The sequence below is a fragment of the Rissa tridactyla genome, chromosome 8, assembly GCF_028500815.1.
Source record: "Rissa tridactyla isolate bRisTri1 chromosome 8, bRisTri1.patW.cur.20221130, whole genome shotgun sequence".
Classification (NCBI taxonomy): domain Eukaryota; kingdom Metazoa; phylum Chordata; class Aves; order Charadriiformes; family Laridae; genus Rissa; species Rissa tridactyla.
The window spans coordinates 44,311,247-44,326,740 of record NC_071473.1 but is presented as its reverse complement, the minus strand read 5'-3'; the positions used below and the strand labels follow the sequence as shown (position 1 = coordinate 44,326,740).

General features: G+C 50.4%; 1 protein-coding gene across 5 annotated transcripts in view; it reads right to left on the bottom strand.

The window, feature by feature from the left end:
* Positions 1–15,494, bottom strand: part of RNF220 (ring finger protein 220) — a 227,573-nt gene that overhangs the window by 52,693 nt on the left and 159,386 nt on the right. For 4 of the 5 annotated variants that reach the window (XM_054210879.1, XM_054210880.1, XM_054210877.1 and 1 more), the window contains 2 exons: positions 11,271–11,366; positions 6,698–6,740 (listed from right to left, as the gene is read on the bottom strand). In XM_054210879.1, the coding sequence (XP_054066854.1) occupies positions 6,698–6,740; positions 11,271–11,366 (139 nt within the window). Of the gene's footprint in view, positions 1–6,697; positions 6,741–6,873; positions 7,049–11,270; positions 11,367–15,494 lie in introns of those variants that run through there. The other variant, XM_054210881.1, reaches the window with a different exon arrangement.

Here is a 15,494-nt window from a genome sequence, read left to right as displayed (position 1 = left end):
AGATTTGTATGAAAACTCCCTCCAAAATGAGTCTTCCTCCTGGCATCCTGAAAAGGCTTCTGCAAACGTGACATTCCTAGAATAAGAAACAGCAACTTCAAACCACAACGAAAGTGTTTTTGAGACCTGGCACTTTGAACAACAGAGAATGCCAAGTAAATGCACACCACTTTCATCAGTCATCTAAACTTCATTTGCTGAAGCTCCACAACCCTCTCCCTGTGTTGCTCGACGCAGCTCCACAGCCCACCTGCCTCTCCACACGCTTCAGGTACTTCAGTACTCCTAGTGGGATATTTTAATAGTTTTCCTTCTATTTTGTCTGCTTAAATCTCTTATTTTACCTATACTGTCAGCTTCTACTCCAGAAGGTAAACTGCTTGACTTCCAGGCAATGCAGAAGCAAACATCATGAAGTGTTATTGCTAATTCCATTGTGCCCACATGAATTATGCTCCACTTTTAAATAAAACATTAACTCCCAAAAAGTCATCTGTGTTCTCTCCCCTTTCTGAACCCCAAACCACTATCCTTCCTCCCCCTTTAACATCATCCAGCTCTGTTACCAAAGTAGTCAGAGTTAAGCCATGCTCTTTCTGGTTTGTACTTCAGTGACCATGAGACTTCTGAAGTTCTGGTTTAGTGAATACCTATACCCTCCAGTATGGCTCTTCTGCGTAAGTTTAGGATGCTCTTTCCTTGCCTCACTAGGTCTGCGGAGCCAGCACAAAGCAGGGGAGGAGGCTGGAATCAGACATGACTTGGACATTCTCCAGCAAACCCCTATCTGACCAGAGAAAAACACAGGAACAAAGCCTCCTCTGTCCTGATCGTAGACACCTCTTTCTCTCACCTCATTCTGGTTTTAAACAGAGAAACATTGGGAAAGAGCAGTTTAATTATTCTGGTAGAACTCCCTGTGGCCAATCAATTCAGCTAAGTCAGCCTGCCTGGCAAGTTTAGTAGTATTTTTAACTTTTTTACTGCCATCCTCCAGTCCATGCTCTGTAGCAGCGATAATAGAAAGACAACTTGTTATAGGTCTTCGCACTGATAAATTCTTTGGGGCCACTTTGCCAGAACAACCACCTGTTGAAATGTTAGTGCAGAGGTGGGAAAGAACTTCACTCTGCTCCCGCTCCACGGGAGACTCCGCAGACAACCCCTATTCTTGGCTCATTTAGCTCCGCCGAGAAGCAGCCTTTTAAGTCTTAGTGCCACAAGTGAAAAAGCCACTGGAAGAAAGAGGTGTTGAAAACAAATCCCCCTGCCATTTTCATTCTGTGGTCATTAGCAGCGGCAGCGTTGTGCCCACGGAGGCCCAGGGTGCCCCTGGTGACAGCAGGGACCGAAAGGGAATGCCGCAGCCTGGAAAGCACATCCCGAGCAGCATCGTCCCTACCCGACACGACACGCAGCCTGGCTATCACTTCCAATCAGCGCAGAAGGGACGGAGCGGCCCCAAAGGCAGGGGGTGATTGTGGCTCTGTCCCGAAGGGGAGCAGCTCAAAAGAACACGCAAGTGAGACCACAGGATTGCTAATTAGCGTTGATAGATGCGATCATTTCTAATTAGCTCACTAATCCCTCTCCCCCTCGCCCCTGTCACAGAAGCATGGGAGAGGGAGGAAAAGAAAAATAAAAAAAATAATAATAAAAAAAAGAGCCATTCCCTCTCGTAATTCAGGACGATAAAAACGCAGCCAGCGGAGGGCTGGATGCAAGAAGAGGACGGAGCTCAGGGCAGGAGGTTTTTGCACAAGGCTGACCCATTCTTATCTCTGACTGAACAAAGACTCCGTAGTTATTATTCCCGCCTTCTGCCAGGAGGTGAGGAGTTCACTAATTTTTATTAGCATTAATAATTATTATTAGGCCATCCAAGGGCTTTCAGCACCTTTGAGGCCTCACGTTTAACAGATGTACATTACCCTTCGCACTGCTCCTGCTGCATGCGTATACGTTCTCCCTCGGGTTACACTAAACCGTCGGGCACCCAGGGAGTTTAAGTCACCACGGTGTATGAATGAGAAAGTAGCACATGGAGATGAGCAAGAACTGGGACCCTCTGCAAGGGCCAGGGGCTCAGTTACAGTCTCTGACTTCACTTAGGAGCTGCGCTGGCTAAGGGAGCTGCTCTTCCCCTTCCTAATACAGGGTCTTTAGGGACTATGCAAGGTAAGAAGCCGCTTGCACTAGAGGAGGAGCCAAACTGCACTTGACAAAGCCTCTACTGCTGAGGGTAGACTGACCCCTGCCTTCCCACGGGTGCAGAGAGAAGAATCATACAATCGTTTTGGTTGGAAGAGACCTTTAAGATCATCAAGTCCAACCATTAACCAAAGGAGCCAGCCCACCCCCGTCCACAGACACCTCTGCCCATAAGGCAGCAGAGACAGAGGATTTTTTTTTTTTTCCTCACAACAGGCTCTCCCCATCAAGGCTAGACCTCGTTAATGCTTAAATATCATGTTATTCTCTAGCCCAGCAAAACTTCCTGAGAGAAAAGCTAATGGGTTTTAGTTTTCACTGGTACTCCCCTCCCCAGGCAAAAATTCACCGTCAGGACCAGGCACTAATTACCTCAGAAGTGCTCTTACACAGCATCTAGCAGTGGCCACTATACAAACCTCTACCACAGCATCAAAGGAGATGATTAAGTTACTAGCAATATCTCTTATGATTCCCTCCACCAGTTTGAGTGGTCCCCTGAGCCCCATGCAGACATCATTAGCAGCTCCTGCAATGGCAGGCCAATCAAATTAAGTGGAAACATTTTTGTCTCTTTTCCAGTGAAAATCATCTAGCTTTATTCCTCCCCCACCCATCGGCTACAAAAGCACACAACATGCTGGTGGTGGTTCAACAACAAACTGCACGGTGACCACCTCCACAGAGGTCTGCCCGGAGAAGCAGGCTTATGGTTGCCACCGATACAGGAATCAGCTTCTCAGGCACGTGCAAAAGGAGCTTTGTAAGGACCTATTTTACAACTCTACTGAGAATGCCAACTTTGCGAATACCCCTAAATTTGAATCAAAGATATTCAAGCACCCACTCTCTGCAAATCTATGAGAGGAGCCTTGAGGAGCGGTTATACTTTGTTAGACCTATCACAAAAAGCTTCTGTGGCTGATCAACTTATCCGAGACCATCTGATCCAAGGAAACAAAGGCAGCAACAGCAGAGCACAAAAAGCCATCTCGAGAACAAGCTAAAGCAAGAAAACAGATGGTCAAGAATGAATCTGTTTCAGACCTTATGTACAATTTGCTGCTCATCTGCCAGAGAGAGAACATTAAGGGCCAAATTCGCAGAAGGGTCTCAGTGGGGCTTTCACATTTACATGGCCGAACTTCCACACAGCTGATTTTCAGCAACCTTCAATCTGACACTATTCTCCGAGGTTGGCACCTACTTAACCTGCTGAACCATGTTCTGATACACTAACCCATAGCTTTGTGCCTCTAATTTTGAATGACTACCTAACCTGCTCCGCACTGCTAAACTCCATAAGCATCAATTTACAGGGTGGCTTAAAGTTTCCAGTTTGGCAACACTGGAAATAAGGCGAATGAAAGAAATGCTTTCTCTATCACATGGGTTCGTCAGGAATCAGCACCTCATACTCCTGGGTTCACAAGGACACAACCTCTGCAAAGTGAGTTTAGCACAGGTGAGAGGTGCGGGATTAACTCACTGAGGCTGACAGGGAAGTTCAGATACAAACACTCAACCGAGAGTCTAACAGACAGAACATTAATCTCCCGCTCCAGAGCTTGCAAATGTATTCACCTTACTTACAGTTCAATTTAAGTCAAAGGTTTGACTTACAGAATTAAAATTCTGGACCGTCAGGTACCTGTGAACCATGTAACTACCAGGACCTAGTCATGTTGCAGCCAGGCCAACAGCAGCTCACAGAAGACATCTCCCTCTCTGCCTTCTCCTTCCTTAGCTCTTGTTGCACTTTCCCAAGTGACCACAACAGGACGGAACACATTGAGGAGATCTGACAGGACTCGGGCACAAAAAGCCTTGGCAGCTGAGATTTGAGTCAAGGACGATGTGGGAGAAGAGCAAACACCGTGGGGCCCCTTTCTATGGGAGGAGTTTCCAGAAGTGATTCTGGAACTCAGCTGGTAAGAAGCTTGACAGAGATAGCAAGATAAACTGGTTACAACAATATTCAAAAGTACACTTAAAACATAATAAAAACAAAGGAAATAGATTTTTCTTTCACAAGTAGACTGCATTTTCTATATCCTAAGTTTCTTCAGTGTGTCAATAAGAATATGAAACAAAAAGCCAGAGAACTTTGGACAAGTCCTACATAACTTTTGTCAATGTAAACTAACGGTAATACGGAAACCATTCTCAGAGAGCAAGCTATAAAATTGTGTGATTGATTAGAAGCTCATTAAAACACAAGATATAGACAAATAAGCATTTTTTTTTTTTTTCACAAAGCACTCAAGTGTTCTCCATCTGGAGCAACACTGCTTAAATAACTATTTAACAATAACGTGGCAAAGCTTATGAATACCACAAAGTTATTTTAGTGCAAACAAATGCGGAGGAGGAATCAAGAAAGCAGGCTGAGTGCAGTGGTCACAAATATGAAGTCACGTGCGTAGGAAGGAGCAGTACAACCTACCCAACTGCCTGGCAGGATGCTAATCTAACAGCGCAGGACTGAACCAGGCACCGCTACAGGTATGTTCTGGGAACAGAAGTAATCAGATTCGTAAAAAGCTAAGGTTGAGAGGAACCAGTTCTGATCTAGTTTGACCTTCTCTGTGACCCAAAGCACTTCAGCTAATATTTCTGCATCCAGCTCCCTAACACCTGGACATAGGACTGTTAGGGTGTACAACACAACCGACAGGAAATACCAGTGTTATAAGGGCATTATATGAATTAACCAAATCCCCTCACCGGGAATATGGCTGTTCTGCTCACCGTACCCCAAAAAGTGCGTACAGAAAGAATAAAAGGTTCGGCAAAACCAATGCAAATATGCTGTACAAAACTAGCAGCCTCCTTTAGATGATGAGCCCAGGTTCACAAAATCATCCCAAGAACAGGGCCCAAGAGGAGTTCCTAGATCGCAGTCTACACAGACTGTGCTGCAGCCCTACGTTGGGCTGAAGTCAAAAGCATAAAGCACTACTGAGCCAGTTCAGCAGAGCACGCTGTCATCAAGAGCTTTCATTCATGCTGAAAGACTCCACAACACCAAGAACCTCACAGGCCTGGCTCAGACTTTTTTTTTTTTAAATTTAATTTAAAATAAGGTAACTGCACATTGTTGGCCTGAAAAAAGTGGGAACTTCCCCCCAGCTATCCCAAAATGATAAAGGAACAGTTTGACATCACTGACTCCAGAGACCTCTGTCACACAAACGAAGTGACTGCAGAGCAATACCTGAGTGCATTTCAGCCATCTGAAGTCTCTGTGTCAGGAAAAGGGTCCACCCGCCAACGCTGGCGGCTCACTGCACTCATCTCGCAGCGCAGATGTGAGCACACCTGCCAGCAGTTACCTGTAACTGATGCAAGGCGACTCATCTCTTTGTTGTATGACTTAACAGACTTTCAAAAGTTCACAGGTTTTTTAGCCCTCAGGGTTGATATTTAAAAACCTCCAAGCGAGCTCCAAATTCAGTTACGTATAACTTAGAGTTACTGGATCCATAACTTAGTAATACTCACTTTTATTTGCTTAAGACTATGCTAAACATGTGGCACTTCAAATTCAAGCAAAGTATTTTGGTATCAATACACTCTAAAGCCTTTTGCTGTTTTGTTAAATTATCTCTATCTTCTAAACAAACCGCACCAACACAACGTCACTGGTGTTATCTCAAACTATCACAGCAGGAAGCTCAAAATTAACAAGCCTCCCAATAGCCCAAACAACCAAATTTTGACTAAATGGCACATATTAGACCAGCTAGCAGCAATACAAAATCAGATGACAGAATATTGTTACTATTTAAATGGTAAATTCTGACTTCTCTCAACGTTGTGAATAGAGTTTCAACTTCTTCAGCTCAACCTAAATAAAAAAAGTATACTTTCAGCTTATTTTCTGATTTACAAAGACAGCGATGGGACTTTCTCTCTAAAATAAAGTGACCTCTGATTTGTTTTTCAAATACTAAGACACTTTTCACTAGAAATACTTGTTTAGCTCTTGTTAGGAACACCCAAAAATAAAAGCAACACACCAGCACCTGGGGGTTTGAGAGAGAAAAAAAAACCAACAACAAACAACAAACCACCAAAACATGACGTCAGATGCACAGACGCTCAAGACTGCTGGTTTAAAAAGTTTACTGCAAGATTCTGCCATGTGAGCCGTGGAAACACAGCAGCCCGGCCCCCTCGTTTAAAACACAAGGTTCAGGGCCTGCAGATAACCTGGCTGGTGGGATGCCAGCGGGGAGAACCGTTTCCCGCAGGGAGCCCGGAACCAACGCGAAGGGGTTTCACCCCAACGCAGCCTGCGCCCCACCAGCCGCACGTCGAGGCGGGTCGCAGCTCCCGGCCCTGCGCTCGGAGGGGGTTTTGAGGTTTTGTTTTTTTTTTTTTTTTTTTCCCCACACAACTCTGGAAAGTTTTCCGGGCCGGGGGAGAGGCCCGGCGGAGCGGGGCGGGGGCGGCCCGGAGCACCGCGCGGGACCACACTCACCGTTCAGCCGGGTCTGCCGGTTCGCTCGCACCCGCAGGAAGGTCTGCAGAGGGGAGACAAGAGCGGAGAAGTGTCAGGGCCCGCAGGCGACGGATGTAAACAACTCGCCCCTCTCCCCCTCACCCCGCCCGGTAAACAAGGCCCGGCCCCCCCCCTTCCTCGCCCCGCGCACACACCTCTTCCCGGCCCCCGCCGCCGGGCCCCCTCCTGCCGCTCTGCATAGCCGCGGGCGGCCGGTGGGGCAGCGGGGCCGCGGGCCCCGGGGCGGACCCCCCCCCAGCGGCCCGGGATGCGGGCGGATACGGCGCGGCCCGGCAGGCGCCGCCGATCAGCCCCCAGCGGCCGCCGCCATGTTGGCCCCGGTCATGTGACCCGCCCGCCGAGCGGGTGAAAGTTCACCAGGAAACCGGCGGCGAGAGGCGCGAGTGGAAGAAGTTCCCATGGCAACCGACAGGCGGCAGCAGGGCCCGGCGAGCCCCGGCCAATCAGGGCCCAGGGGCGGCTGGAACTTCGGGGCATCTGACCAATCAGGGATCGGGGTAACTGGCACCCGAGAGAGCCTGGCCAATCAGAAATCAGGAGCCACTGACACCCAAAGCATGTGGCCAATCAGGGCCCAGGGGCAACTGGCACCCAGGGGCAGGCGGCCAATCAGGACCCAGGAGCAACTGGAACCTGGGTTTCCTTGTCCAGTAGGGATTGGGTGCCCTTTAGGCCAAACAGTGCTAGCCAATCAGGGGCCCTGGACCCAATGGTAACTGAGAGCTGCTGACCAATCAGGAACCAGGAGTGACCGCTCCTCAACTTTTCTTGCCCAATTAGGGACTGAGGGGCCTTTGAGGCCCAAGGGCACCTGGCCAATCAGGGCCCGAGGGGTCACGAGACCCAGAGGTACGTGGCCAATGGGGGCCCAGAGGCCCCACCTGGGTCCCTGCCCAGCCCCGCCATGGAGCCCCTGGGCCTGGGAAGAGGAGCCCCGGCCTTCCCGCCCATCCCATGGGAATGCTGGCACCTGGCTCCTCCTGGGTTTCCTGCCCCGCGGCAGTGGCAGGGGATGGCCCCGGTGGACCCGACCAGCCTGAGGGCAGGATGGAGCTGGGGGGTAGAAATTGGTAGAGCGCAGGCTCCTGTGCCCGCGAATCCCATTTGTTCCCTGCTCTGCCGACCCCCCCCAAACTCTGTTTCTTGGGATAAAACCCACGTTTTGGGGTCTTCGCTCTGGCAACCGACAACCTGCGTCTCCTTCTTCAGAGGAAAAAACAAAAAAAACCCCACCCCAACGCGTTTTGCTGTGTCAGAAGATGGTGGGCGGCTGGCAAGTCCAGGTGATGGCTGGTTTTACCCCATTGCACCTCCCAGCTCTGCCTGCCAGCTGAGGCGCAGCCGTGGTGTCATACACGTGCTTGCTTGCCAAATCAAAGCTGCTGATGGTTGGGTTTACCCTTCTAATTAATTAATTTGGCTTTCAGGGGGCACGCTCACCGCTGAGCTCTGGTGGAGGGAGGTGAGCCTTTCCTGGACAAGGACTTTAGGTTTTGAATCATAGAATCATAGAATCATAGGGTTGGAAGGGACCTCTGGTGATCATCTAGTCCAACCCCCCTGCCAGAGCAGGGTCACCTACAGCAGGTTACACAGGAACGCGTCCAGGCGGGTTTTGAATGTCTCCAGAGTTGGAGACTCCACCACCTCTCTGGGCAGCCTGTGCCAGTGCTCTGCCACCCTCAAAGTAAAGAAGTTCCTCCTCACATTTAGGTGGAACTTCCTATGCTCAAGTTTGTGCCCATTACCTCTTGTCCTGTCCCCGGGCACCACTGGAAAGAGCCTGGCCCCATCCTCCTGACACCCACCCTTTAAGTATTTATAAGTGTTGATAAGGTCCCCCCTCAGCCGTCTTTTTTCCAGACTGAAGGGACACAAGTCCCTCAGCCTTTCTTCATCAGAGAGGTGTTCCAGTCCCCTAATCATCTTGGTAGCTCTCTGCTGCACCCTCTCCAGCAGTCCCTGTCCCTCTTGAACCTGGGAGCCCAGAACTGGACACAGCACTCCAGGTGTGGCCTCACCAAGGCAGAGTAGTGCCTTTCACTTACTCTACCTGGTATTCAGCCACAAATGTTCTGTGGGCTCAACTGACCCATGCAAGGTGGTCTCTCTCTGAGCCTGAAATGTTCTCTTTGCAGTATGGTGAAAGCTTTATAATTTGCTGTTGACTTTTTCCACTGGGGATTCGAGGAAGGATGGTATCTAAATCCAACTAAAATGGCTTTATTTTTACTCGGAGCGCAGGAAAAGCCCCAGCTGACAGGACATGCTGTATCTCAGAGGAGCACCCACCACTGACCCATACCACAAGGTCCTGCGCTACACCAGCTGCCACCACCTTGGTCCGATCAGGGTCCACGTACCAGCTCCAGCAACCAGGCTTGGCAGAGGGAAGGCGAGGCGATTCCCCCTCCCCACGTCCCAGAGCTGCCCCGCTGCCTCCGCTGCCGCTCCCTTAGCGCGGGGAGCAATGCAAGCAGCCCAAGCACTGTGCAAGCCTGTATTCCTGCAGTGTTCCTATTCAGAAATCTCCTTCTTCCCTAAATATCCCCACGGTAAATAAGCAGGAAGACCAAGAAAACCAAGCCACCGGAATTCTGAAAACCTATACGCCAATAACTCACGTTCCAGCCTGTTACTAATACACTGTATATTCACGATTAGATCACAGACAACACAAGGGACATTCATAATCCCAGCACACCTCTGCATATGGAAAGCTAAATTTTGCAGTCCTTAAAGTCACCACCATGAGAGTCTTCTGCTCTGCTTCCTAAGCGTTTCCCTTGGTAAGCCAGGAAGACTGAATTCGCACTCGCGGTGTGGTTTTATTAAGGATACGCTGAGGCTTTACACAACCCTGGCACCCACGCTGAGGTCCCTTTACGCTGCCAGAGCAGCGTAACGCAGCCAGCACAAGCGTAAATGAAAATCGGGCCCCAGAGGTCTTTCCTCCCTGCAGTGCAGACTTACAGCTCCCATTACGCATTTGCATTAAGGGCTGCAACCCTCCATAAAATACACTCACAAACTTAAAACACATTAGAGATTAGCTAGACTCAGCACATGGAATATTTGTCCTCAAGTATGACATAATATAAATTTATAGGAACGGAGGACTGCAAGGGACCACCAATTTCACAGAGACTGAAGTCTGGAGGAGAGGAAAGGGAGGGGTGTTTTCCAACAAAGGGAGCCACGGCAAGAGTCTTTTCCATGCCCTTTTGAAAAGAACATGATTTATTTATTAGCCTTAATAAACAGGCAGGAAAGGGAGTGGGATTACCTGAATCGGGCATTTCTGTATCTTCTGCAGGGTTTTGCTTCTCTTACTTTGCACCAGGTCTCATCATTCACACAAGTAAAGTGACTTGTGATGTGACACCAAGTTATAACTGAAGGCTACGTGGGAATATGTAGCAAACAATGGAGCATCTGGCCCATATTTGATAATATAACCAATAAATAGGACAGAGGAGAGAATAATGCGCAACAAACGTCCAAATCTGCTGCTAATAGGACCCGTCTTCAGGAACACATACTTTAATTGAGGCTGCTCGGAAACAGCCCCAGCGCTGGTCATCAGCCTCTCCCTCTGCAGATCCAAACGCAGACCTGGCACACGCCAAGTGGCTGATGCAGGAAGACCTGACCATCCGCCTGACCCTGGGCACAGGCTATCGCTGCAGAGCACCGCAGGACACAGGGTGACGGGTACAGCCGTGGCCCACCCAGCCTGTCTGCGCAGCAGGCAGAGGCACACTTGGGTCTGTGCTGAAGACCACCATTAATTTATCCGCTGCCTTTCAGAGCTTACTTGAAGCCAGTGGCTGAGCGCAGGCTTGCCACCCAACAGATGCGCGTTGAGTCGGAGTCAAGTGTGCCGGCCTGCCCCCAAAATACAGACAGACTTACAACAAGCAAAGCTGTCCTTGCGCTGCTGCCTTTCTCCTCTTTTCTTGCTCCACCTCCCTCAACTTTTACTCGTTGCGTCACAAGCCAAGACCTGCTGCTCCTCTGGGCAGAAGGTGTTTTATAAAACATTGAGGCATGGCTGTGGATGGTCCCAAACCATTTCTGTATTGGGTGGGAGCCACGAGTCAGTTTTCTGGGCAGCGGCACACCCATGAAATGGAGAATTTTGGCCTGCTGCAGGCTGACATCATTCACTGTTTTACAGAAAAAACTCTTCTCTGAAAGTTTCCCGGTGGCACGGGGTAAGTAATGACAAATACAGCCATGGCAGTGACCGAGACGATAAATATAATGCAACAGAAACCTCTACAAAGATTTAAAGCAGTTTTGCACGGCTGCGGTTTAAAGTCAGAGCTGGAAGGACTCTGCAGACAAAAGCGCGCCTTCGTGGCCGTGTGAGGGACCCATTGCTCGTGTCCCCACGCTGTGGGTGGGCGGGCTGGGGCAGTGGTGCACAGCCGAGAGCCGGTGCTCTCACACACAGAGAGCTGCGGGCAACGGGGCGAGCTGGCTCCCTGCCTAAGGCTGAGCCCAGCGACGGCATCCACCTGCTTACCTGGTATCTGTCCGAGTGATGGATGTCGTCTGAGGAGTGGGGTGATGCTGTCGGAGAATCTCCTTCCCGCTTGATTGAGGCCGACAACAAAATTGACTGCAAGAGAAAAGAGAAATTCATGCTGTGAGCGTCGCCGAGCTTTCTGCCCCTTGCTACGCTGTCCTCAAAGCCACGGGGAGCGTCTGTGGGGCTGCACTGGGATGGACTGTCGGGCTGTGGGGACATGTCTCTGCACTTCCCGTGGGATCCAGCTCCACGAGGGGACCGGGCTGCTGGGTCTAGCAAAGCGCAGATGCCTCCGGCAACAAAGGGACAATCATTTTGTCCCCACGTCTGGTGGCTGGGGGCAGAATCGGTCCCCGCTGGAAATGCTGCAGCACATCATTGTGGTCCACAATCTGGACCACCCCAGAAATTCACACAAATGAGACGGGAAGGCGAGGGCGTGCTGACGTGGAGCGGTGCTAACGTGCGCTTGTCTTCCCCTCTAAGTGCCACTAAATCTCTCAATAGCTTTGTAAACTGCACTAAAGCTCTCAGCACCTTTGCAGCGCAACTGCCTCTTCCTTCCATAATGATGCTATTTATTTTAATAAGTAGCACAGAAAAAAAAGGCCCTTTTAGAAGGTTAAAAAGATCAGTGATATTTGAGACCTAAGAAATCACTGATAAACTTCAAGTCAATAGTAGGTAAGTCTAAATTCTACACACAGTGAACTCTAGCGGGAAAATTACTGCGTGAGTTTGACGGCATCTAAAAAAAATGTACACTGAGTTGCCAGTGAACTTTATTATTGGAAGAGTTTGAGGGAAAAATGCCATTTAAAATTCTAATTTAAAATAAAATTTAGCTAAACTAGGCTAACTATAGCCCGATACATTGTGAAAAATGTACACTGGAAATGCAGCTCTCCAGATGTTTGTTTCTGAGAATCAGCTGGCAAGATTCGACAATAAATGACTGCTCGGAGATGTGTATGTTTGCGAAGGGAAGTGTAGATATCATCTGAATTGGACAGGTCAAGTGTGGTGACAACATTATTAAAAAGCATAATACCTTGGAGAAAGGCAAGTATTCCAGAAACATTTGCCTCTGGGCTGAAATGAAACGTGAAAAAAATGTGCATTTTTTGGAAAGATATGAGCGAGTGGAAAAATGACTCAGCATACAAATCGGTTCAGTCAGCAGGATGCGATCCCCTGGGCTCAGACAGCAATCCCGGAGAGAAAAGCATAGAGGGCACGGAGGGAAGGCAGGCTCGGGATGGAGGCAGGGGAGGAGGATTTGGGATGCTACGTTCAACGCCACGGGCATGAGCTGACAGCCTTGCCGTGAGGGCAAGAGCCGCATCCCTGTCTGCGCTGCAGGTCTTTGCCATGACGCATGGCTCTGCCATGCAGAGATGTGACATCCTGAAAGGGGTCACGGGGGAATTATCTGCTGGGTGCTTGGTTATCTCCCCAGGCATGGTCCATCCTGCCAATGCCGAGGGTGCTGCTGGCCACATCTCGGGGCTGGCACGCTCCTCAGCTCAGCCCGACGGTGATGCCAGGGGCTGGGAGGGCCAGTGGGAGCCCACAGGGATGGGGACAGGCAGCGAGGGCTGCGCCGGGAGACTGGCCTCTGCTTCCCAGGAGAGAGACGGGCAGAGCAGGGGGGATCTCCTGCCTCACGTGTTGACCAAACCCAACCGCAATCGGTTTTGGTGAGTGGCTCATTTACTTCTGGAGAAGCCCTCCCATAATCATGCGAAGCGGCGTGCAAGATAAGCTCCTGCTGTTGTTTAGTTTATTTTCTAAACAGAGGGCCATTTCTGAAGTAGCAGGTTTACACATGTGCTACAAAACAGAGGGATGGGGGCTCAAAGCCCTCAGGTGTGACTCGGAATAGCAGCCCTGCTTGCAGCAGTGCTAATGCCCTTTCCCTCCTCTAATAAGCCAAGCACCCTGGAGCTGGCAGGGTTAAATCCGTTTTGTCTTCCAATGTATTCTAGAGAAGGGGAAAAAATACCCATCTCCCCATTCCTCGGCGACAGACAGAAAAACCCTCCCCGCCTCCAGCTCCCCCCTCAGCTTCTGGTAGCTCTAATCCAATATTATTATGTGAAAAATGGTTGGGCTAGCTATGGAGACAGTAAATTAAACGTTATGTATTAGTTTTTAGCGTGTGGTCCTGGGAAGAACGCCGGCCCCATTTATTCCACAAACCTCCTGAGCACCATGGCGATGACCTCTGGAAAAACGCAGGGCTAAACTAATCCCAAAGATGTCAATCTCGAGGCCTCTTCTACATACACTTGCAGTTTAGATTAATAAACTGTCTATTTTTAAATTGTGTGCAAGCACTTCAATTCTAAATACCTCGCCGGCATGTTAAACACAGCGTTAGAGATGCCAAGTCACACTTCCCCTTCACTCTTAGGAAACTTGACTTCATTTGTTTTTCTCATTTCCCTGCGCTGTGCCACACTTTGCCTTTCAGGCAGCCACGGGGGCCGGCAGGGATGCAGGCTCAGGGGCGAAGGGAACAGGAAAGGCGCTCACCATCAGGGTGCCTTTCATTTTCGCATTAGGCCAGCCTCTCCGCCATCCCGATTTTGGCCTCTTTTATCCCAAATTGCCATGTTAAGGCTCTTTTCCAATGGCTAAGCAGCCAGGATGCCTGGCCACGTCGTGCCAAGCTGAGGATTTGCAGCCCCCTGCACCCACCCCGCTCACTGCCACCCAGGGAAGCAAGCGGGGAAGGGGCAGTGATACAATCCCCATCCTTCTCTCAACCGGCATCTGGGAGGACGACTGTGGAGGGAAAAAGCAGCTTTACATGTGTCCTCCCAGCCCTCGTGCATGCCCACGCTGTAGGGCAGACCCAAATTCTGGTTTCCCACCCCAAAAACTCGCTGCTGGCTGCTGTGTGTGCAGACAGGCACGCCATACGGCCATGCAGAGATGCTCCCTACCTCGGGGACCAGCCACTTCGGCATGGTGGGGACCAGCCTTGATGCTGAGATGTCCCTTGTCCCCCTGGGGAAAGGCCACCAGCCAGCTCATCCCCAACTGGTTGCCAGTTCAGCCCAGCTCCCCGTCAGGGCTGGGCTATCAGGGTGAGAGCACCCTCCTCCTTCCCCAGTCCCCCCTCCCCTGATGGCTCCCAGCATCAGAGACGTAGCAAGGGCCTTGTGCGAGTGGCCGTGCAGCCCCATATTTCTCCCTCCCCTTTAAATCATCTCTCCATTGGGTAAAGGCACTCTCTGCGGAGGTTATAAACCCTGAGAGGATCAGCCTGAGCATTACACCTGGGGCAAGCTAAATAAAAAAAGGTCACCGGCGCTTTTTAAACATGGACAAAAAAGCAGTAAAATGTGTTTGGAAAAAAAAATCTGGCATTAAATCATGACTTTTTGCCTGGCTTGCCTCATTAAAAGTGGCCTTTTGGAAGGTAAAATTATCATTGTAAGTGATAAGATCTTTAAGAAAATAATTCACGGCTTCTTCACCCTTTAATATGATAGCCGCCACCGGCTAATTTTTTTCTTAATGGCAACGAGGCCATCAATCTTGTCCAAGCCCTGTACTCCCTCCTTCCTCCTGCCCCTCCTGCCATGGCTGGTCCCGCTCGGTGTTTCCTTCCCTACCCCTTGGAGCCCAGCTGTGCCGTGCCAAGGGGAAGCAACATGCCTGGATGTATGGCTGTTCCCGTTGGTGTCAGTGGATTTGGGCTCTTCCTGGGAACATGGCAACGCAGGAAGCAGAGGCCACGTAAGCCCTGCTCTTGCTGTGAGGTTCACACCCTGGGAGCTCCCAGCACCCTCCATGGACCGCGTGGGCTGCAGCATCTGCAAACGTTTCAGTGGTCTCGTTGCAATTAGGAACAACATATATTCACGTATATAAATATACAGGCAGGTTCAGCATGAAACAAATGTGCATCGTGTGTGCCAGCTGCTGCAATCCCAGTCCATCACTCTCCGGACCTGCTCCTCCCTGCTCGGTCAGACAAGCCATGGGCAGCTCGGAGGCGATGCCGGCAAGGGCAGACGTGCCAACACACCGCTGGCTCCCGACCCACAGGCGCTGGGGGCTGTGGGTCCAGGGCGGCACCAGGGGAGGGGACGGGTGTCAGGGTGCCGCCGCCAGCCCGAGGAGATGGATGGAAATTGCCGGCACACACCGCCCCCGGCCCTAAGCGCTGCCACTCTTTGGCGGCCGGGGCAGATGTCAGCGCTG